Source organism: Lutjanus erythropterus, chromosome 15, assembly GCF_056507025.1.
Source record: "Lutjanus erythropterus isolate fLutEry1 chromosome 15, fLutEry1.hap2, whole genome shotgun sequence".
NCBI classification, from domain to species: Eukaryota; Metazoa; Chordata; class Actinopteri; order Lutjaniformes; family Lutjanidae; genus Lutjanus; species Lutjanus erythropterus.
In genome coordinates, this window is record NC_139331.1 from 11,185,913 (window position 1) to 11,211,106 (window position 25,194).

General features: G+C 40.9%; 1 protein-coding gene across 1 annotated transcript in view; it reads left to right on the forward strand.

Moving 5' to 3' along the window:
• Nucleotides 1-25,194, forward strand: part of ches1 (checkpoint suppressor 1) — an 80,632-nt gene that overhangs the window by 23,180 nt on the left and 32,258 nt on the right. Inside the window, exon 2 of the mRNA XM_084737228.1 lies at nucleotides 14,818-15,417. Coding sequence (XP_084593354.1) covers nucleotides 14,836-15,417 — 582 coding nt within the window. The 5' untranslated portion in view covers nucleotides 14,818-14,835. The remainder of the gene's footprint in view (nucleotides 1-14,817; nucleotides 15,418-25,194) is intronic.

A 25,194-nucleotide genomic window follows, 5' to 3' on the forward strand; every position in this document is an offset into this window, starting at 1 on the left:
TTTGTTTTGGCACTAAAAAGTATTAATGTTTGGATACCCAGCACTAAACAAATATAGACATGGACAGGATTTGGATCTGGCCGCCTCTTTATTTTCTTAAAAAGTTGCAATTTTTAGTATATTTAACTTCAAAATGCTAAGTAGTAAATAAATTCTGCACATTATGTTTTATTTGATTGGCTGAAAACATCCGTCTCAGTAAGGTGCTGAAACATGCACCGTATGAAGAGAAAAAGCATTTCAAACTCCCATAACGGTGTGATTCCTCATATCACTTTTCCTTTCTTGGCCCGTTTGTGAGTTTGTAAACAGGCTGAATTTTGTTTTGTCAGCATCCAGAACACGTTTCAGTTGACATAAGGTATCTTGAGCAGTGTTAAAAACAGCTTGTAGGAGTGGGAGGGAGGAGTGAAGGATGTAAGCAGAGTTGTATCATCAGCAGAAGCGGTCGAAGTATCGTCAGCAAAGGCAGACCGGAGAGGACTATATAGGCTCCTGACAAAGTGCTGCCTCACTCCCTTGTCCTTCTCTTTTCACGTTTTTTCTCTTCTCTTTAACAAGAACACATTTTTTGTGCTCCAGTCGTTTTTCTTTGCCAAAGGTGAGGTAATAAACTCTTCAGTCTTGATACACTTTCAGACCCAGAGATGAGGCCGCGCACTCTCAGAAAGAAGGATGCTAACTAGAACCGTAAAGGGTTCTTTGGCTTGTCTCCATAGCAGACAGTTCTCAGTAGAACCCTTTAGAAAAGTTTCACTTGTAACTCTTTCAGAGAGTTCTAACTAGAACCTAAATAGTTATACCTAGAACCATCTGTGGAAGGTTTCACCTTGAACTCCTTATGAGAGTAAAACCCTTATATGATGTTAGATCCTTCTCTGGGGGTTCCGTCCAGAACCATTCCACCTTCAAAGGGTGCTAACAAGAACCCACCCAGGGGATTCTACTGAGAATGTTTTTATATTCAGTGGGTTTTTTATTGAACCCACCAAGAGGGTTCTTCTGAGAACCTTCTTATTTTCCAGGGGTTTTATCTAGAACACACTCAGACGGTTTGGAGAGAACCTTTTTATATTTCACAGGTTTGATCTAGAACACTCTCTGAGGGTTCTACTGAGAACCTTTTGATATTCCAACGGTTTCATCTAGAACACATTCAGGGGTTTCTATCAAGAACCTTTTTATAATCCACAGGTATTATCTAGAACACATTCTGAGGATTGTACCAAGAATCTTTTTATATTCCTGGGTTTTATTTACACCCCACTAAGAGGGTTCTACAGAGAATCCTTTCATATTCCAAGGGTTTAATTTTATAACTCTTTCAGGGGGTTCTGCAGAGAACCCTTTAAAGAACTTCTGTCGAACCCAAGAGTTCTCGGTTCTCTTTCCCCTAAATAGGGTTCTTTGGACGAAAAAGCCCTTAGTCTTGCAAAGAACCCCTGATGAACCTTATCCTCAAAAAAGGGTTCTTCAGAAGCAAATGATTTTAGAGGAACCCCTTTAGAACCCCTTATTTCTAAGAGTGCAGTTTCTTCATCACAAACTTCTATCACCAAGTTTGAGCTCATTTGCTTATTGATTCCAATCTTCCGTGTCAGCCAAATTTGCAAAAGGCTCAAAGAGCAGAGGGAGTCAGAGGAGCCAGAGAGGGCGGACCTTTGGAACCGGACAGGCTCTTCCAGTGGTTGTTGCCATGGTTTTTTGTTGTCGGGACAAACTGTCGGCCAGTGGCTGAGAGCCTGAGCTGCTGTTTGTTAAAGATAAGTGGAAAAGCCAGAGGGGGGAAAGAGAAAGAGGGAGACAGACAGACACAGAGAGGGAGCCCTGCTGAATTTTCTTTTTCTTTTTTTGACTGCAGGACATCCAGCTGAAAAACACTCAGCACCTCAAAGCTCCATCCACCCCACTCTCCCCTCAATGTGGGGATCCCGATAGATCGCGCTCCCCTCTTTAAACAGTTCACCGAGCTCTTCTCCTTGCGTTCCTCTGACCCGCGCCCCTCCCTGCCCGCTATCAAAGCTCTGTTGGCTGTGCACTGGGCGCTTTGATATCGTATAGTGTTTCTGGCAGTCTCCCCCTCTCTGTCTCTCTCTCCGTTCCCACAATATTGTAAAAGAGCACCGAGCGCCAGCAGGGACCTGCTCACTGTCAAAGAGAAAAGACAGGGAGGCCTTAGAGGGAGCGAGGGAGGGACCAGGGGAGGGAGGAGAGGAGGAAAAAGTGGCAAGACTGAGAGAGTTATCTTTTTATCATTATTACTCTTCTTGTTGGCATCTGGTAGCGTTCAATCAAATCTGAATACAAAATTAAATCTGCTTACTGTATCAGAAGCTTTTCAGAACTCCCTTTTTAGATTCAGCTGTGAACATCTGTTAGTAACGTAGGTTGAAAAATCACAAATAACAGGTGTAAACTTCTCACTTTGACACCCCTTATAATTTCTTTACATACTAAGGGAAGCTAAAACTTGTGTAATTTTATCAAGATATGATATCATATCACAAAGTCTGCCATGATATGATTTCAATTCCATTCAACTCAGGGCCATGCAGTCAGTATAAGGTGATATCATGAATCGTGTTGGATTTTACTCGATACTGACTGTCAAAGATTCAAACTTTTAAAATTAAGGCATAAAAATGAAGATGTGGATCGATTTTTTTCACTCTTTTCAAAGTTTTCATTTGGGATTATAATTTGCAGTTGAAAAAAGGTCATAAATCACAATTTTTTATCGCAGTACTTGTAAAATACTTGCAAGATGTTTAAAATCACAGTCATATTGTGACTTAAGTATCTTGATAATATCTTGTTGTGGGGCCTCTGATGATTCTAACCTCTAGTTGAAAGAGTACATTAAAGTAATACTTTTACAATTTAGCAAATTTGCTTATTTGCCTTTTTTCCAGTAGTTTAATGAAAAGATCTGTCATGTAAGTTGGGTTTTAACAAAGCTCAAAAATAATCAACCACCACTTTCAAAAGTCATTTATGAAGAAAATGTAAGTGTATGTAAGATAAAAATACCATTTGTTGTTAAAAGGGGAGTAGTCTGACTCACCAGATTTACACTGTGGGTATAAACCTGCTGTTGGTCACCTGTTTCAGGTGGTGACGTGGCATCCACCATCTTCATTTTTAAAGTCCTCCGTCACTACATGATACAACAATAACAACCTCCAAGCTAGCAATCTACATGCTGAAAATGGCAAATTAGCAGCTGTGTCACCAACAGCGTAAATGGAAACAAGCTAGCAGCGGTTATCTTTTCTTTTGCTTAGCGCTGCCCATGACAATTGTAATTGGTTTGAAGAAATACAGAGGAGTTGAGTTGAGAAAAAAATCCCACACAAATTGTCATCTTGATGTTTTTGATTGCACATGGATTAAGCTAATGAGATACAACATGCTAAGTTAATCTAATTGCTTCCTGCCTTCTGATCTGTCCTGAAAGAAAGAGAATAAGCATATTATTTCCCAAAATGCTGAACTTTTCATGCAAATTCCTAAATTATTTTTAGGATATACTAGATCTATGAAAGTTTGACTCTGACCACTGATACATGACACAATCAGCTGATGTTTTCACATGGGCGAATTCACCACTCTTGTTTGTCCTGTTGCAAAAACACAGTCCAATTGCAGTAATAAAGTGGTTATAGAGAGTGTCTGTTTGTTTCTCTAACAAATGATCCTCAGTGTAGTACTCCCTCTGGCCTGCAAGAGCACATTAACTAGAAGCTGGTCGAGAATTTCATTTAGGTCTTTGGCTACATTTGTCATTTTAAGTAGCAAAAGCAATCATAAGTGCTGGATAAAAACTGGGAACCCTGTTACATTTGTACATTTATTGCTCTTTGCTAATAAAAATAGATTGAAAAGAGAGAGATGTTACAATAATAGATTTGTTAGCCTCTTAAATGATAAAATATGGGTATTTTAGCCGTTTGGGACTGGATCCAAACAGAAACTGATCCCACTGGCATCTAGTAGTGGTAGTGATATTGTTACTTACTGACACATGTAATCCATGTTGAACAGCACACCAGGAGAGCACGCTGACTTGACCTGAGCTGAGAGACTGAGAAAAGATTGGACCGACCGAATGAGCGACCGAGCGAGTAACTGCGTGAGCGTGCACGGACGTGTGATTGCATGTGGGCCCGCGGTGTGTCATGGCCATTACCATGGAAGTCTGGAGCCCAGGGCCTGCGCTTTTTTTAAGCTTGACCTGACTGTCGCAGTCAGTCCACCACACACACACACACACACACACACACACACACACACACACACACACACACACACACACACTATCCCTGCACTCTACCAAGGGACCTCCAGGGCTGCACACATACACACAAGTCACCTTCAAGTGTTCACATTCGCAACCTCAGTTTGCCTTTGTGTGTCTGGACACTTGTGTGTGTGTGTGTGTGTGTGTGTGTGTGTGTGTGTGTGTGTGTGTGTGTGTGTGTGTGTGTGAGAGTCTGATTGTTCGGCATCCTCGGAGAGCGAGGCTGAGCGTGACTTCATGATCGCTGGCTGCTGATGAATCATACCAAACTTACTCTGTGTTTGCCTGATGAATGTCTGTTTGCTCTGTTGGTTAGCCTACTTTGGAGGACGGAGGCTGTGTGTGTCTGTGTGTGTGTTGTCTTGAATTATTCAGTGGCAATATTTGATTTTCTTGCACCATACATTACACGTGTCCTGTCTGAGCCTCTGCTTCTTACTTACTGTGTGTGTACCTCTGCTTTTTTAGTAAAAGCAGTGCGCTGCTGTTCTTACAGCATAAGCAGTGGCCCCATTGATGTGTTTTGTGCTATCATTTTTCAATTTGAAAGTTCTGGGGCTCAGCTCCCCTAAATACGCTGTATATTATGTGCTTATTATCTGCTTAGTTGGTTTGCCAATAGACAGAGCAACTATGTTTAATCCTCTAACAGGACAAACTCTGAACTTAAACTTAAAACGATTCAGGTGCAAAGAACGGACCTTGACCTCTTCTAAACATAAGCCCCAATAATTAAGTCTGTTAAACCATTTACATTAAGTTTATGCCTTATTTTATACTTGAGCTGCAACTAACGACTATCTCTCACTATATGTCTCACTTATTTCCTGATTAATCAATGGATTGTTTAGGCCACAATATTTTTTTCACTAAATGCAAAAGTTCCCAGCACCAAAAGTGCTTCAAATTGCTTGTTTTTTCAGATTAACTGCCGAAAACCCCCCAAATTTTTCAATTTACTGTGGCATAAAAGACAAGAAAAGCTGCCAATCCTCACATTTCAAAGGCTGGACACAAGCCACCGCTCTAGGGATAATAATGTCAGTCTGTCGGTCCACCACTTTGCTCCAGGCTGAAAAATCTCTACAACTATTGGATGGATTGCAGACAAGTTTTTTTTCCCCAGATGTTCATAGCATCCTCACAGGTTGAATCCCACTATCTTTGGTGATACCTGATTTATTCTAGTGCCACCAGCAGGTCAAAGGTGTAGCATTTTCAGTAAAATGTCTCATGGTTTATGACCATGTACCTGAAAAACTAATAACATTCTCATCAGCCTCAGCTGCACTTTGTGGTTATATACCAAATGATAGCATGTTAACAAACTAGGATGGTGAGCATGATGGTGGCAGACTAAGGATGTCTGAGCAGCAGGGGAGAAAAGAATAAAAAAGGGCACCAGCATGCGGTTTTATCCACTGGAAAGCACCCTAGAGAAACAACCTTGGAATGTTTCGACTTTATTCATGACATTTCAACTTCATTCTCAACATTTTTACTTCATTCTCAACACTTGAACTTTATTCTCAACATTTCAACTCTATTCTCAACATGTCAACATTACTATCAACATTTCAACATTATTATCAACATTTCAACTAGGGATGCACCGATCGACTGGCCAGTTTTTTAGTGTGACCGGCCCTGACCGGTGACCGACCGGTCATCGTCACATATACGATTCTGTGCCTGTCATTTTCACCCACATGCTCTGCACAATGATCACGACATGCGCGCAGCAGACACACTGGCCCAGCATAACACCCACAAAAGCGCTAATCACAGCCACACACACACTCAGACACATGCTTGCATGAAGTGATAGATTCGGAGAACAGGATAAAGAGAAGATGGACAGTCTACAAGGAGACGCAACAGCTGAGCAGCTGACAATGTGGCAGAACAGCCGTAAACTTTCTAGCTCTTCAGGCTAATGTTAGCCAGCAGCAGACTACTGCTCACAGACTGACAGTTAAAATCTCACCTCCTGTTCTGGCTGAAGAATAAACCTGTGTTGATGTGTCTCCTCAAACATTTTCTCATTCAGACTTAACTTCTGCTTCTGTTTTTCTCACTGCAAAGTTTTTCTGCAGCAAACTGTTGCACCGCGTCAGTGTCTGGTTTGTTTACGTCTGCTTCCACACGAGATCACATGAAATCCTGTTAGATTCGATGAGATCTCACAAGATCATGTTCCCTCCAGTACATAATCTTAATATAATACTATAATAAGGCCTGGCAGTAACCTGGACGACTTTCAGAGAAAATGTGAAATAGTATGTAATGAATATGTAATAGTCAGTGTTTTATTATGAACATTTATTTAATTTTACAAGAAAAGATGCAAGAATGTTTGTGAATGCTGTCAATTCTAGTTCTTAGGAAGACTCGGAATCGGCCAAAATCGGTATCGGCAGGTCAGACACCTAATAATTTGGAAATCGGAATTGGCCAACAAAATTGGAATTGGCGCATCTATAATTTCAACTTCACTCTCAAGATTTCAGCTTTCTTCTCAACACGTCAACTTCCTTCTCAACATCTCGACTTTACTCTCAACATTTTGACTGTATTTTCAACATTTTGACTTTTCAAAAAAAAAAAAAATCTTCCTCCTCTCTTTTCCCCCAGTATTGTAGCCCTAATACTCCACTGTAATATCATTCCCTCCAAAGACAGTGGTAAATATTTTATTTGAACAAGAGTCATAAGGTTGGTTTAGTTTTTGAGTGTCTGCTTTTCAAGTATAAATCAGTCCAGTGTTGCTCTGGTGAGTTGACGTCTTATGCACAGACCAAATCAGTCCTCGGAGGAAAAAGCAAAGAAAGCCGACATGTTTCTGTCTGTCTGAATATGTGCATGTTTATATGTGTGCGTACATGTGTGTGTGTGTTCAACTGTGTGAGTTGCTAGGCAGCTGAGAGCAGCAGCCGGGACTTCAGGGTCAGGAGCAGTCCTCTGGGACACCCTGACCCCTGACCTCTATTCCATAACTCTTTGCTGCTGCGGATGACATAAAGGGAAGACACAGTGAGACCTTATAGGATGTGATTGGTCCTGCTCCGCTTCCTTAAAGCCCTCTGGAACCCTGATATTTGTCGTCAGGGAAAAGCAGGAAATACAGAAGGGGGGGTGGGGGGTGGGCGATTTCATGGGCTGAAAATGGAGAACATCACAAGGCTTCCTACAACCGGTGTTGACATATATGTAGCAGAAGTTATTATTTTCCAGTCTCTGAGAGAGTTCTCATTTTCCCCTTCCCTCTGTTGGTCTTCCTCTCCCCCTTCCATCCATCCAGCATATGTGTAGGAGGGATAAAGGTCGTCCTTTTGTCATCAAAACTCCAGATTAGTTTTGCCTCGGTGCATCTGACTCTCTGCTTTATCACTGTGGCCAGAGGAGCCACAAGGTTCAGCTCACCCCTCTGCAAAGTAATAACTCCTACCAGCTACTATTCCATTCTTCGCCCACTATCTCCTACACTACTATTACTACTTCATTCTGGGGTGGGGGGATTATTTTCATGGCACTGGCTTTATTGGGCTGTATAGTGAAGATTGACAGGAAAGCGAGTAGCAGGAGGATGTGACATGCAACATATGTCACGAGCTACGATCAAACTGACAAAGTTGTAATAGTCGCTTCAGTCCGTCGAGGCCCAGAGCAGAGGATATATGTGCTGCTGACAGCATGTCATAAGCCCATCTTGGTTTTATTTTAATATTTCTGCATTGATGTGGTTCTGGGGGTTCTGTAACTTGATGACTTGGGGATTTCTCTGAAAGTCAGTTTGGCTAATATTGCGGCAGTACAAGACAGTGAAATGAAGTACATTATTGAAATGTTTCTTCTGGCTTCAAAACGCCTGCGAGTCAGACAGACAAAAGCTGCCAACAGGGAATGAAGATCTTCAGAGGATTACGTAAATGTGGCATGTGATTTAGACAAGTATCTGCGAGAGCATGAATGCAGTGTTAGATGATTGTGCTGTCAATTAGAGCACATGAATTAGCCGACACCCTCTCAACTCTCAAAGGAGTTTGCTAACCTTCTCCCCTCGGTGTAAACACTGGTGGCCTCTACCTCCAGTTACAAAGGGCTCTTAGAGTTTCGAGTCGGTCAGAGGTCAGCAGGGTCACATCAAGGCCAGGGGAGAGTGTTCAAAATGAGCACGGGTTATGGGCTCAGCCATTTTCATCATTTTTAAAACCAAAAAATCCCAAACAAAACCCTCATCTTAGTTTGTTAATAGACTGCCTAATCGTTGGATCATGTTAATTGGTGCACCATTAACTCTATACTGTGTCTTATGCCTTAATTTTTTTTGCAGACAACAACAGAGTGTATATTGATATATTGATTTTAAAAACGTTATACTTTTAATGGTGCACCATTGTTAGCTGAGGCACAGTACGGCTGGAACCAAGCAGCACACTTTAAGACGAGGAGCTTTAGGTTTGTCGATACCTTGTCAGACATGCGGTGGCAAAACAAGTCCCGGCATAAACAAAGTGGCTCCAAAAACAAATTTAGGTAGGTGTACTACCTCTAAAACTGAGCTTTTTAAGACTCTGATATTATCTGTCAGGTAGGCCTGCTCATCATCAAGTAATGAATTCATTTAGTTAATTAATGTAGATTATTTTCATGATTAATCAGTGAATCATTTAGTCTATGAAATGTCAAAAAAGAACCCCAAGTGACATCTCCAGATTTCTCCTGTTGTCCAAAACCCAAAAACTCTTCACTTACTATCATAAGAGAGAAGGAAAAGCAGTCCTTACATTTAAGGAGCTGAAAGCAGCAAATGTTTGACATTTTTGCCTGAAAAATGCCTGAAATGATTCATCAACTATCAAAATAGTTGGCAACTAATTCTCTTTTGATTGACTAATCGATTAGGCTATTCAACTAATCATTGCATCCCTGCTATCAGAGAGGCACTGTTTTTTGTCTGACATTGTTTTTCACTATCATTAATTTAGTGATTAGGTTTTCTTTTCTATTAATTGTATATTCTCTGACATATTTAAAAAGTTCATTCTTGAATTTCAACATAATAGTTAATAAAATATTCCAAACTGAAGGATTATCTTTTTACACAGCCATCAACTGCATCACATGGTCTTCATCAGCAGATGCATTTGTTTGCTTAGTTGTTAAGCTTATGGCTAAAAGTTAGAGTTTAAAGAAATAGTTCATCATTTTAAACATATCCATTTTCTTGCTGAGAGAAAGCTCTCATGTCTGTACGTTAAAAATTGAGAGCCACATTTAAACCGGACATTAGCTCCTCGACTGAAGGAGGTCTCTGATGCGCATCCTCCATGTGTCACTGTGGCTTAATTTTGGCTTTGTGCGCCGCTGAGCAGATTTCATAGGAATGAACAGAGCCTTGCCTCCAACACTGTATCCAGTTCTCCTTAATACATCCTTGACCAGTATCTCTAAAGCTACTTACTGATTAACATGTTATCTCTTGTTTGCTTAATCTGTATGAAAACCAAAATGTAAAAATGACAAGTTGTGTTTTTATAGGGAGGTTGTGTATCAGACTATTTCTTGGCGAGGTGCTGTCACTCCCTGTCTTGTCTCCACTGTGAGGTTGCCAGGCAACCAGTGGAGACTCTGCTAAGCTAACTGGCTGCTGGTGGTAGCATGATACAATACTCACATGAGAGTGGTATCCATCTTCTCATCTAACTCTCAGCAAGAATGCAACTATCGCCCAAAACGTTGAACTAGTCTTTTAAACCAACTGATGGAGGAAACTCCATCTGCTTATGAAGACCATGTGATATGGTTGAAAGCTCTTGAAGAAAGATAGTAAGTGGATCTTGTGTCAGAAATGTTGTGTCTAAGTCAAATCAACAGGCAAAATTGCCCAAAGTTGAGACACTGAAACCAGAAGATGTGGTTTTGCTCAATATATGACTTAAACAATGAATTATTGTAGATTATCATTTTCTGCTGGTCATTATTTTAGCAGTTAATCCACAAATCATTTAAGCTCTGCTGTCATTTATAGCATAATAATGTCACTGAATAGAGGGCTGTTTCACTCTGAGGAAGCTGAAATGTTCAGCACAGTTGCCACGGTAATTTTCATCCTTTGTTAACTGACAGAGTCTTATGGAACCTATATTCATGGCAGCATAATAATAGGAACAATCTGACTTAAGTGTACCACCAACCTCTAAGCGTTAGAGAGTGGTGTTTCAGGTGGGAAAGCCATTTACTCTAATTGAATGGTGTCTTTTAAAGTCCACGTTATCGGGGTGCGGAGTGCAAACAGAACCGGTGTGATGCCAGGGTCACAGCGAGAACAGAGACTACTCACCGTACAGATTACAGCTGCTTTAAATCGCATTGGTATGCATGGACACTTACAGTTCAATGCGCACACACACACACACACACACACACACACACACACACACACACTGGGGGAAAAAAAACACATGCACACGCTAAGCCAAATGTGGACATGCCAAACAGAGATGAACACAAATCAAAACAAAGCATGCAAACACAAAAGAGATCCAGAGAATGAAGAAGACAGAGAGAATAGCACAGTCCCATCTGTCAAACAAATGTGAGGATGCTTCTCACACACACACACGCTCAAACAAATTCACACACACACGCACAGCAGGCATCATTTAGTCTGAACTTGAGCGATATCTGCCTTTGTCCTTTAGCAGTCGGTCCTGAGGGGCCGCTGTAGAAGTTGCATGAAAGTTTGTTTAGAGCCGAGCAAGTGTGTTAAGCTTTATGAGAGCCCATGGGAGACATGGTGGCACACACACACACATACACACACACACATGCATCTACTCATACACACACACACACACACACACTCAGGCACGAGGCTTGGGCGGCAGCTCGCGCTGGCCCCAACCAACAGTGAGGAGTTTGTTGTCATAGCAACAGTAAAATGAGATGACTTTACTGTCAGCCGTAATGTTTCATGGCCCCCTTGCCGCTATGGCAACATAACAAGGAGGAGGAAGAGGAGATGGAGAGAAAGAGAGCATCAGAGCCATCTCTGCATTCCAGTGGACTCCTACCAGGAACAATGTCACTATGATGCCCTTACTTCCTTCACAAGACAAACACACACACACGCCGTGACAAGCCTGTCAAACACACGCATAAATACACTCACACACACACACACACCTTGAAAAGCCTGTCAAACACCCTTTCCACCTCGCCCATCCCTTTGATTATGCGCTGACTATTTTCAGCTACGGTGTTATCGTCACCGGGGCAATTTGAATTCATTACGCTCAATGTCAATATTGGTGCAACAACGGCGTACCTCAGACAGGTACAGCTTGTTGAATGAGCGTGCTCACTGTCAGAAAGTGTGAGGAGTGAAAAGAGAGGAGAAGGAAGAAGAAGAAGTGGAGAGCAGATCAAAGACACGCAGCTCCACCGCACGTTTTCCCCACGCCGCGGAGAGAGTCGGATGGAGCAGCGGGGTGACTATAGGCTGGCCGACTATACGCGGAGCAACAGCATAGCAGCTATACATCACAATTCTATATTTAGCTCAGTCCTTCCACTACAGCCTATCAACACTGTTAAGCAGAGTTATCAGCATCGGTGGAAAAGTGGGAAGAATGAGGGACACAGCGAGGAAGGGGAGATACGTAGCGGAATTGGAGGGGGTGAATAGGTAGGGACAGGGAAGAGCAACAGACACGCCGAGAAGAAATAAAAAAAGAAAAGCATCAGAACGAGAGAGGAGTTGTTTTGCTCTGTTGCCATGGTGACACATCGGCTAGAGCTGTAGCGAACTGACAGTTGTCACGGCACGGCGGGTTGCCATGGGTGACAGCTGTCAGTCAATCACGCAGAGTGAGGGGACAGATCGGCCGATGATCACCTTGGATTAGAGAGCGATCGCACCACACAGGGGCCAGCCAGAACATATCTGGACTTAATCCCCATGTCCTAATGGCACTGCTCTCTGGTGTGTGTGTGTGATTTCATAAGTGTGTGTGTGTGTATCCATCCATGTTTGCATGTGTGCGCATGCTTTTAGTTTTGCAACCTTTCTGCACCCCTGCTTGCTAGAATTTGTATGTGAATGCAAATGTAGGTCTGCGGTCTCACTCGCACGTGTTTGCGTGTGTGTGCGTGCGCGCACGTGTGCATCCTGGCGAGGGTGTGTATTTGTGTCCAGGGTCTGCAACATGTTCACAGGGTGAGTGGAGCAGATTACATTTAGCTGTAGCCGCTGCCTGGGTCCTTCCCACAGCTGTCTGTGCGAGAGGACAATCAAAGGCCTGGTTGCAAGCCTTCTGATTGTGGTTTGATACTCAGCCCCAGTCCCCTTCAATTACCACACTCTGCCTGCGTCTAACGAGCACAGCATTGCTCTTATGTTAGGAGAATAATGGGCTGATTAGAATAGGGGTGGATTTGAACTCACACTGTAATTTGTTGTTTTGTTTTTTTCTTTGTTCTTGGCAAATCTCCCATTCATGATCATCTGTAGACCGTCCCCTGCTGTAGAACTAAGTTTGACCACTGGACACTTAACTGTTTCTAATGTTGAAGAGGAATGTTTCGGATTATTTGAAGTGAGTTTGTATGAGGTACTCGATAATCAGTAGGTCAATAATCGGTGTATTACTTGCAGTAAATGCTGGTGCACACCCTTGGTTTGGAGAGGCAGAGAGGAGTAGCATGGAGGCTGAGCAAGGAAATGCTGAGGACAAATGTATTTTAGCCACCTAAAAAATCAATATCAGTATAAGTGTACGCTATAGTTAGAATATTTTCAAAACTTTACTTTGTTGTCAGACATCCTTTTCTGACAGGAAATCACTGTTATATAAGCCAAATATTGCTCTCTCCATGGGTGAAATCAGTAATTTTACTTTGCAGAACACGGGAGTTTCTGGTCTACCGCTGCCTCAGTCTGTTAGTTTGTTTGTGTTTTTGTGCAACTTTAGTGAATCTGAACTCCCCTTTTAAACACAGAAGTCACACAATAACACAAACAAAGTATCAGATTGAGGCAGCGGTCGACCAGCAGCTCTTTTGTGCTGCGTGATAAAATGACTAATTTCACTCATGGAGACTGGTTGGTGAGGAGAGAGCTTGTATAATGATGGTTTTCCTGTCTGAAAGGGCTGTCTGATGGCAAAGTATAACGGTGAAAATATTCTAAACGTCATGATCGCCAAACGTTCCACCTCACCAACCAGACTACATGGCCGAAATCAGTCATTTTCAGGGTTGGTAATTGAAATCGCAATTGCATTATTTTCATAATAAATCATGAGGTGATTGAATAGTTCACTTCTAAGATGAAGAAATAAAAGAAGCTGGAAATTGGCTCAGCCAGGCTGTATAGGATGCCAAACTTTCTTACAGACAGGTGCTACATTTTGAAACATGAAACTTAATTGTGTTTTGCTTTAATTTGTCACCCCTCTGTAGAGTTCAGCAAGTCAGAAAACATAGTTTTGTCTTTTTTGATAGCTGAATAACATCTGATTTAATGCAATCAAGAAGTGAAAGGATAATTTTTAGTATATGCATGTAAATATATTTACCACAGGTGTTAAGTGCTGGAAAAGCTTGAAAGTTCTTGACAAATATTGTTTGGCAATAGTAGGAACCTTGAATTTTACTTTGCAGAATACGAGAGTTGCTGATCAGCTTCTGCCTTGATTTGTTGGTTTGTTATTGTGTGACTTTGGTGAGTCCAAACTGTCCTTTGAAACACCAAGGTCATATGATATGACAAACAATCTAACCGATTGAGGCAGTGGTAGACCAGCAAGTCCCGTGTTCTGCAAATTAAAATTACTGATTTCACCCATGGAGTTCTGTTTGTGTGGAGAGAGCGTCATTTGGTTTGCATGGCGATGGTCATGCAACTGGCCATTGCTTATCTTTTGTTCTGGTGCCCCTCTCAGCTTCTTCAAACTCGGGGTGTGCTTACCACCACGTACAGTCAGTAATACACTGACTATGGATAAGTACCTCATACAACCCCACTTCAAAAAATCCAAAATATGCCTTTAAAGTGTATTCTGCACACATCTATAGCTCCAACCTTTATAATAACACTTTGTCCTGCTGTACAGATGATAAGCACCGGAATCATCTCTGTGACCCTACAACTATTAGACCTTTAACAGTGTTCAGTATGTTATGACAGCAACCCCATGTAATGTCAATACTTTGCTGGTACACTAGTAATTAGAGGGTAGTTGTACAAGGCCAGATTTCCTCAACCAATGAAGCACTAAATTTGCCGTCCCAGTCAGAGCTGGATAGAAAGCCCGAGAGAAAAATGATGATGTATACTTTTCCCCTCAGATCTAACTCAGCGAGCCTAATTGGGAATGTGGTCAAAATCTTGTTGCGTGTCTCCACCCTTTGGCCTTTAAGAAAAATTAAGGCTTTATGTGAGACGCCAACTGAATTTTTTCTCCTTTTCCTTTTTCTCTTTCCCTCTTTCTGTCTGCTGTCTCCCTCTGCAGGAGTGAGCCCTGGGCTGGATGGGACCCACCATGCCCCCCAGTAAGAAGGCCCAGAGCCCCAGTAGTGGAGCCAGTGCCTCACAGGGCATGAGCCCGCCGTACCGACAGGGGGACGCCGCCACAGCAGCATCCGAGGCAGAGGCGGCCGACCTCTCCCTGTCCCTGTCCGCCTCCTTCTCCAAGGCCGAGGACGAGGAGCTCACCAGCCTCTCCTGGCTCCACGAGAGCACCGACCTCCTCAACAGCTTCAGCCACTCGGGGCTGCGTAGCGTTTCCCCTCTGCAGGACCCCGACGGCCAGCACCCCCGCTCGCCCTCCTCCTCGTCTCCCTCCCCTGACGACCCCCTGCTTGGCGATGCACACTCAGCGTACGACTTGGCGGCAGGGGCAAACAGAAAACCGCCGTACTCCTTCAGCTGCCTGATCTTCATGGCCATCGAGGACGCGCCGAACAAGCGGCTGCCGGTGAAGGATATCTACGGCTGGATCCTGGAGCACTTCCCTTACTTTGCCAGCGCCCCCACAGGCTGGAAGAACTCAGTGCGCCACAATCTGTCGCTCAACAAGTGCTTCAAGAAGGTGGATAAAGACCGGAGCCAGGTAAAGACATCATCAGAGAAATGCTGGATAATATTTACTTTCCCTCAAGCTAAGGGCTGGTATTGATCTACAACACTGTTTGATTACCAAATGAAGGAGTGAAATTAGACCGGAAACTTGGTCTCATTCTTTCTCAGTTCGTTCATTAGTCTTTGATCACATTTCTTCACCTAATCAGGGATTTTTGCAAATTAAAAATAAAGAGAATGACTGCTTTTGTTATATTCCTCATACTAACACAGTGAAAAGTATCACTGTAGTCTTGTTTCAAAATTATGACTGCCTTAAAACATGAAACGTCCTGTGACTTCCTGGAGTCCAAATTGTCCCCTTAAGGTAAAGATCACAGTTAATGCTGTTCTGAGGCTTCTTCTTTTTAGATTTTATCTGCTTTCATCAGTTGAGGTCAGTTTAGCCAAACTTATTCTGTTATTATTAATTGTTAATCTGTTGTCTGCTGAATGGACGTCATGAGTTCTCCAAAGATGCATCATGGAAATAAATGCCACTTTCCCTATCATTTTAAAGTTTTAAAAGATAGTGAGTAGATTGTCTTTATGCCAGAAAAAGATTGCATAAGAGTGGGGAGTTGTCTGTGGTTATGGTTGTCTGCACATACCTTTAAACATGTCATATTGATATTTTAAGATCAGGACTTCTGGAACATTCAGTGCTGAACAGCAGCTTGTTCTGTCAGTATGCAAAACTAGCTAACATTAACAGAGCAGCAGAAACTTTTTTTTTTTTTACTTTTGATGTTAAAAATATTTTTGAGAATACTTATCAAGCAATTTTAAATATCCCAGTGATTATCTTTGTCGTGAGCTTTCACACAGTATATGATCTCAGCGGCGATAACAGTAGTTTCTTCTTTCGGTATGTGATGGAATAGAAGCAATCACAGTCAACGTGTGACATGTCATTCATGTAAAATGCATGTTTTATGCTTTCATATCGCAGTAAGAACAACACTTTCATGAACGTTTTGTTGAAGACTTTACCTGGGCGAATTTAACCCAAACTAGCGGTTAGTTAGATGTCGCTGTTGGATGGTTTATCAAACATGCTAGCAAAACACAGCAGGAATTGACAACAGAAATGAACAAATTTACATATCTCCAAATTTCAAGTGACAGTTGGTTTTAGCGTGATGTCACGGTGATTCAGTCTATAACACTGGCAAACAAAATGGAAATTGTATGGCTGTCCTCACTTAATATCAGGCTAATTTTGATGTGAAATTTATTTTTGAGAATAATATTGAAGCAGTTTTAAGGAACCAAGTAATTTGCCGTACAGTATATGAGCTGATTTTCCAGATACACATTGACTTCTCAGAGTAAAAGTTCAAGTAAAAACTGATAACATATTTCAGTATAACAATCAGGCTTGATTCTTCATGATTCCATAATTTCCAAAAAGTTTTATTATGATGCGTGTAAATTCCTGCATCATTTTAAGGTCATTGTGTATTAGAGCCAGGCCGGTATATCGTTTGGGTGATATTGGCCTGTCATGCCTTTATCAGTCTGTTGGCATATATGTCGTCTGATATGAAAACTTTTATTTACAGAACATTACGGATTTTTTAAATTGATATACTGGCCGATACATTACTTCCTCCAAAAATCCAGCATCAGTCAACCTCTGTTGTGTATGGTGTACAGGTGTTTTCACAGTTTTGCTTACGTCCTCCTTGGATGGAACAGCGAAAAATACTAATCGTTCACTTTGACCTCCTCCCAGACAATCCTTTCTCCAACATTGACTCACCTATTGAAAATTTCAAATGATGCTGCACCCCAATTCAAACCAGCGCAGGGTTTTTCATCACTTTCCATCAATCATGCTCTGAATACTTAAATGGTGAAATAAGACTGCAGCCACATGGCAAATACACAGCCCATTATTCATTCTATCATGTGTGGTTATAACTTATTTCACAGCCAGACAGTTATCAGCCGTTTGCAGGCATATCCAACTTGAAGTCAAACATATTCTGTATTTTGTCTACAGCTGTACCAGATTCGGCCTTATCAATAGTTGATGATCTCTGCTTTCATAGTTCTCTTTCACTCAGACGTTCTGCGCTCCCCCAGTGGGAACAGCATTTCGCTTTTGATTTAAGTCTCGATACAGTCTTTTATACCGGCTTTTCCTATCCAGATTTTACTCCATTAAAGACTCGGGGTAAACGGGGAATGAATCCCTCACTCAATTAGTGCTAAATTAATACTGGAGGATTTAATAACACAGATGCCAGCAGACTTTAGATTTCATCTCGCCCGAGGGTGTTGGGGGTGGGGGACAAACAGCGAGGATCAATGCTAGCTTTGCGTGTTTAGCTTGATTGAGATTATACTGGAGGATATGGGAGCTTTTAATGCTTTCCTTGACCAGCGTGTGAACCTGAACTCCTCCTTTTCAGCGAGCTATGTGTGCGTATGAGCGTGTGTGTGTGTGTGTGTGTGTGTGTGTGTGTGTGTGCGCGCTGAGGAACAAAATGGATGAAGGATGAAGAGGACATGGTGTGTGTGTCTGCGCACACACCCTCACGCTATGCTGTCATCTGGCCCTTGACTACAACGGCACAGAGTTTCTCTTGTATACATATCTCCATAGTAACTAGGTTGCAGTTGACATAAAAGTATGCTGTTGCTGTAGCAACGGGAAAACTGATTTGGCTTTACTGACTTAGGCGTGTGTGTGTGTGTGAGAATATGTGCATGTGTGTATGAGCTTCAGACGGGCACTGAGGTGCTGAGTGGAGGAGAAAGAGTGTATGTCCTCCTCTTGTGTGATATGCACATTAGGGCAAAACTGATAATGGATTTTTGGGGCAGATTACAATGCCAAAATTAGGGTGTAAAAAATTCCATTGTTGATATTCTTTATACAGAATATAATGTTGAATATACAACCTACATGATTGCACAGTTTTTGCAGTGATCCCTCAAATGTGGTTATCAAACTCTTGTGACAAAGGTGTTGTTGTCCAAAATGATATCAGGACACTGACACATTCAAGCATTCACTGAAATTTTTTGATAGCAGAGTGTCTGTTTGTACCCGAGTAGAAATAAGTCAGCTATTTAGCTATTCACACTCGACCCCCACATTTTAGCTACAAAAAGTGTCAAGTTCACTATTGACAAGGATCCCGCCCAGGGAAACCAAGATTTGACAGTAGTGTGAAATTACATGTCATTGATACCTCTCATTTATTTATTTTGTGTTGGTTTTTTGTTGCAGTTGCAGTTTGATTAGGTTTAGGCAACAAATCTTCTTGCTTTGGTTTAGGCAACAGAACTACTTAAGTTTAGGCAACATAACAACATGATTAGGTTTAAGCAACAACAGTATTTAGCTAGGTGATGAAACAAAACTACCTGCTCAGGTTTAGGCAACAAAATTACTTGGTTGGGTTAAGGGAAAAAATCATAGCCAAAGTGTAGCTGTAGCTATTTACACCCTGGCTGCAAAAAACATTTTTGGCTTGTCTCTGCCATGGTAGGCCATATACATCCAGGTGCAAATAGCTTCACTGGGCATTCCAACTTGGGTGCAAATAGCACGTGCCTTTTAATAATTCTAATATATATCCCTCTAAATAAAAACACAAATACAGCAAAAATATAGACATGTATTTATGTTGAATTAAGACAAGTGATCAACTAAGATGCTGCCTATAAACCTAACAATTAAAACAATCTTCATTATTTTCTGTTAAACTATTGGACCAATAGTATCGGCAGATTGATATATCGGTCAGGCTCTAATGCACACATGTACGTGTGTAAGTAAGTGTGTGTGTGTGTGTGTGCGTGTGTGTGCGCATGTGGAGCAGCATGTGTAGAGGTGATTTTGGCAAGGACAGCCTGTCTTGTCTTCCTGTCACTGCACACCGTTTAAGACAGCACGCTAATTAACCCTTCAAACCTATTCCCCTCTCTCTCTCTCACACACACACACACACGTCCAAACACACACACAGGGCCATGTCCGACACACAAACAAACACACTCTCACACACACTCTCAAGCATGCATGAATGCTTAAAAGGACTCACACACACACGCGCACACACTCACAGGCGAGCGCTGTGTCGGTGTAGAAATGAGGGCACATCTCTGCAGACTCCTACTCTACCTGCCAAGTGCCGCGCTTTATCTGAAGCTGCAATTACAGAATCTCTGTAATTTTAGTCCGACTCTGCCATTCAAAGCTTTTCACTGAGAATATCTGCATGTGAATACTCCTTTTTTCTCCCTGCTTTGCTTTTGCCTTTACCTGTTTATGTCTTTTTTGAATTGAGCATGCAATTACAGGGTCTGAGTTATTTTTCTTTTTGTTGCATTATGTTTTTTGCTTGCTATGGAGAAGAAGAAGAAGAAGAAGAAGAAGAAGAACAGGATTTGGTTAAGGGGAGGTCAAGTTATGGTTGCGAGAGATAGAGACAGAGAGAAACGAAGGAAGCGTGGCTGACTGTGAACGCACCAAATCATATTTCCATCAATTTACAGAGGTGGAGATTAATATGACAGTGGCCTATTTGTTCCAGTGACTGTATTTCTGGGTCATATCCAGGCAGATGACAAGATGGGGACTAGTTTAGAATAAGCTAGCTTCCCTCTATGTGTGTGTGTGTGTGTGTGTGCGTGCGTGTCAGTCTTCCGTGTGGGTGTGCAAACTTGTGATAGAGAGCGTGAGAGTGTGTGAGTCCCACGGTTGCCATGGCTTTGTTTACAAACAGGATTCCTCACTGTGCTGAATGACATGCCTTAATGACAAGTGTTGTTGCCCTCAGACTTGTGGATCAGTGCTGAAGATCAGTGTTGTAACAGGGCAACACACACAAACACACAGGAACACGCACACAGATATGTTTCTCAAAGCCTCTTATGAAATCACAGCAGAGACAAACGGCAGTTTTGTAATCCAAGACTCACTATGAATTCTCTCGGAGTTGCACTTAAGTGTGTCACCTCCAACATAACCTTGCCCCGTTCAGATGAGAGACATCCTTGATTCTTGCTTCATGCGTTTTAACTCAGAGTGGGCTTAGATTTGTCTGATCGAGGAGGTTTTTGACATTCATTTATGTGCAGGTCACTATCACTGATGTATCTGCCAAAATGAAGAGATTTCTTTGCAGCATTTTCTCTTAAATCACATATTAATAATATTTCTTCACGTTTCATTTTCTAAGAGTATGTATTTTAAACTATGCAGGTGAACGCTTGCACACTACATGAGCACTTGCATGCAATCACCTTTAAACTAAGACAAAAGCTATAGCATCAACAAAATGAAATAAAGGTGTACTGGAGAGTCGGCTTGGGCTGTTGGGCTTTATGATCAGGTTAATTTTCTCCGCTAGGATTGGTAGGAGGGAGGAATGCACACTGGAGAGGTGGGGACCATAAAAAAGCACAGGTTGTGGTAGAAAATAGTCGCTCACTTGCAACCACAAAGCAAAAGACAGTGTTCTTTATTTTGATGAAAAAAACAAATGAAGAATATTGTCTTTTGCATCACGTGGAACTGTTTTCTCTCACAAACTAAACTTTCCCCTCTAGCTATAAAACCAACAAACACAAACCAAAAACCAAATACTGCTGTAGGGCTGATACCATTTAGTAATCAATAAAAATGAAGAAAACCTATAACCGATATTAGGAACTGATATGCATTTGTAATAAATACGAAAATCTTACCATCAAAATTTTAAATAACCATTTCCTGCTACTTATATATTTCCATTCCACTACACTTACAAGAGAAATATTGTACTTTTTACTTAACTAGGCTACATCTATATATACAAAATACAAAATCTAAATCAGCTATTATGAACAATTATGAAGTATTATTATGGATTAAGCTACATAGAGGTATATAAAGTAGCCTGATTAAGTGCTGGGGACAGGACATTGAGTAAGACTACAGAGTGGACTACGGACAGAGAGGCTGCAGGGCATTTTTCAATCAATTTATTTTGTCAGTAGTTGTATTTTTTTTTAGAAAAAGCTTCCATTAATTGTAAAAATGCTCAATATCGGAGCTGATAATCAGTCGATACCTTCCAAATACGCTGAATGACTCTTAATGAAGACATGCAACATTTATGAGAGATAAATCAATGAAAATATTACTGATATCCGGCCGCAATGTGGCAACACTTTGGGTTTAGCGTAAAGCCTCATTCTTTTAAAGCTGCAATAATCAATATTTTGGCAAAAAAATGATTAATGTACTGTATGTGTAATATGAAAGAACTCACTCATAGTGACAAACCCAAAGAGAGTTACCACCTGATTCAGTATGTTTCCTTTTTAGCATCTTTCAGCTCATTGTTTTGGCTTTATGGTCCCCAACTTTACTGTTTCAGTTCACACTCAAAGTGCTCAGCAATTCCATTTTCAGTCATAAGTAACAGTTGGGTTTTTTTTTTTTTTTTCAAACAGCAGACAGAGGAAGTCAGAAACTAGCTGAGCACTGAGAAGCTAATGAGCCATACACTGTGTTTCCCTCAGGGGTTGGTTGTGACCAAAACAGAGTTAAAAGAAAAGAGGAACATGACTCCAAATAAATTCTAATGTAAGCAACCACTTGTTGTCCAACCAGTTGTCCAACTTTTTAATATGTCAGAGTTGTGTTTATAGCTTGTTCTGCTTTGTGGCAGTGAGTGAGTGACCCAAAAAAACAAACAAACCCAACAAAAAAAAAAAGTTAATACTGCTTTAATTTTTAATTTTAAAGCAGTTCAAATATTACTTGCTTTGGTTTGTAATATTTTTCTTATCTGGTTGAAAATGTGTGTGTAATGTGTTTGTTTCTGTCACTGGAAGTCATGAGTGTGAAGACAGGCGTTGTTGTCACGTAGCATTTGTTCAGTGTAGCCTGAGGGAGGCAATTTAAACATCTGTAAGATTGGTTCTTGGTGGTGTCCTTGGAGAACTTTCACGGATGTGAAAATTATGCCACGACGACAAGCTGAGGAAGAACCAAAAACCCAAATGACCTCACTGAAATTAATTGCTAAGTGACAGCCTATCATAGGTGCTTTGGGAGCTGCTTGCATTGGACTAGGCCCAGTTTGTGCCTCTCGTGTAATCAGAGACTTTATGAGAATTTATGATTATATTCTAGTCACAGATTTGAGTTTGGTTGAAGGAGTAGAGCATATAGGATTATAGGAATATGGTGAGATCAGTAAAAAAAAAAAAAAATGCGCTGTGAAAAATGTACTGTGAACGGGATGGAATATTTTTCATACCAGCAGGATTGAGTCTTTGGGGAGGCTAGAAATGTCTCCAGTGTTGGCAAATGACCTGCAAAGTTTTTGAAAGTTTGCCCCGTATTAATCTTTGAGAACAAGAGAGACTTTCAACAGCAAAAGACTGAAATATAAAAAAGAATAATAATAATACATGAGAAATAAAAACTGGGACAAACTATGGCTTAAATTAAAACCACATGGCAAACAGTTTTCGTACTTCTGGAAGAAAAGTCAATTCACAACACCTGGAGAAGAAATTTACACATATTACCCCACTTTTATACTGACAAACCTAGCCAATAGTCTGACAAATAATTACTTTTACCCTACACCCAACAGCCATCTTTGTCCTGTTGTCTCTTTGTTGTGAAATGGCATGTATCAGGCAACTTCATTAGAAAAACTGTCCCCAGTCTTCTTCTTGTCCCTCTTTCTGCCTGTTTCCTCAAAAGCTCTGTTTTCCTCTTCCTGTCTGAACATTCCCATCCTCTGCTGTATTTCTTGTCTCATTGAGTTACATGTAACAGTCACCCTTCTTTTTTTATTGATAGATTTGCATACAAATAACAAGGGACAAAACATATTTGTACTGTTGTACAACATTAGGCAACACTGATCTTTCACATAAAGCATCATGGTGTACAACACAACAAGACAATCAATTCAAATTCAAAGAGAGCTGAGGCTGGTCATCACTAACAATAAATCCATGAAGTCCTTTGGCCATTCGTTGATAGTAAAGTAATTTGGTTTATGTAATTTCCAATTTATCACAATAATACATTTAACTGACCAAAAATCAGTCCCTCGAGGAAGTTGCGAGCACAACAATTAACATAAACTCAGCCAGTCCCTGTAATTCTGCACAGCCATACAATTTTGACCAGTCACACCAACTTTTCCACAATTTAGATCAATCGTTGTAGCTTCCCACGAGTTCCACCAATCACAGCGGTCCCCCACGCAAACATTATACATGTACGTCTTTATGAACCAACTCAGTGTTTTATTATTTACTTTTTCTCTGTATTAATTTTTTTTAATTTTGACACAGGAATACCGCCTAGTCGAACTTCTCCCTTAACATATAGGCCTAAAGCACATTTTGTTAGAATTTTTATATTTTATTCGTAAGGTTACTTAACCTAAAAACATTGGCAACATGCATCATATTTTATTTATTTATTTATTTTTTTGAAAAGTGAAATCAGGCCTTTTTTTGCTGCAACAATCCCAAAAACAGCCTGCGAAATCCTGCAGAGACTGAAAAAAAGCACACGCAATGATGTGGTGCATTAGTGTTGGCAGTATATTTTCTGCCCTTGTGCCTGAGGCAGACTAATGGACATCGGGGTATTTTCCCTTCGAGGGTAGTTAGAACACTTAGACTTCTGCTTTAAACCATATAGTATTTTCCCTCATACTCAATATCTTAATGGGTGTCCAGACATCTATATGGTCCACGCTGCACTTAACCTACAGTATACTATATGATTACTAATCCTCTGTTTATCTAGTGTATATAAACAAAGTATTGATGGATCTGTGTATCATATCTGTTATGTTTAGTCAGGCTTAAACACAACTAGGGTTAATGCTTTTACTCCGGCTGTGGGTGTCCATCATGAAATTGTATGCGGTCATAATACCTTGGATTGATAGTGTAGGTTAAGTCATATTGCACATGAAAATGCACAGGACAACAAAGCCTCTTATGCTGTTGCTGTGCGTGTTTCTCTGCACAGACAGTGGCAGCTCTGTGCTCTCTGTGCTTCATACGTCTTCAGTAATCTCATTTCATTACTGAGTTGAAACAAAAATTTACTTTCTTCCCTCATAATAGCCACTATGAACTGTTTAAATGGGTCTCTAGAACAGAGGCTCTCAATTTCTTCTTCTCCTTCATGTATGCATGTCCCTCGAAATAATTTGATGTTGCCTGTTTTCTGCCGAATCTGTGTAGTCTCAGTTATGTGAAAGAGCAGCACAAGAGAAATGTATTCGAAAGATATTAGACGTGTTAAAAATATGTGCACCATCTCATCACAGAACAGCCGTAAAAGAATGGAAGTGACAACAATTCAATTAACCACCGGTCTCTGACAGACCGTATTGTTGTTTCCACGGTAACTGCTGAGTTGACTGGTAGAAACAAATATTCTTAAGTTATAGATTCATTAGAGTAGAACACAATCTATGAACTGTTTTAGATTAAAAAATAGAATATTATTTGTTGGACTGTGAAGCCTTTTGTAAAAAATAATAAATAAATAAAAATACATGTTTTTTATACAATGAAAATTTAAATGATGAATCTGAAAATCTGCTCTACACTATGGGGATGCCATTGTAAATTTTGATTGAGCTATTTAAAGCTGTACTTTCAGTGGTGGACACTATATGGCTGCATTATAACAGCTCTTATAATATAGGGGTTGATTGAAGAAACAGAGGATATTTTTACATTTTATCATCAAATCCCATAAAGACCAAAA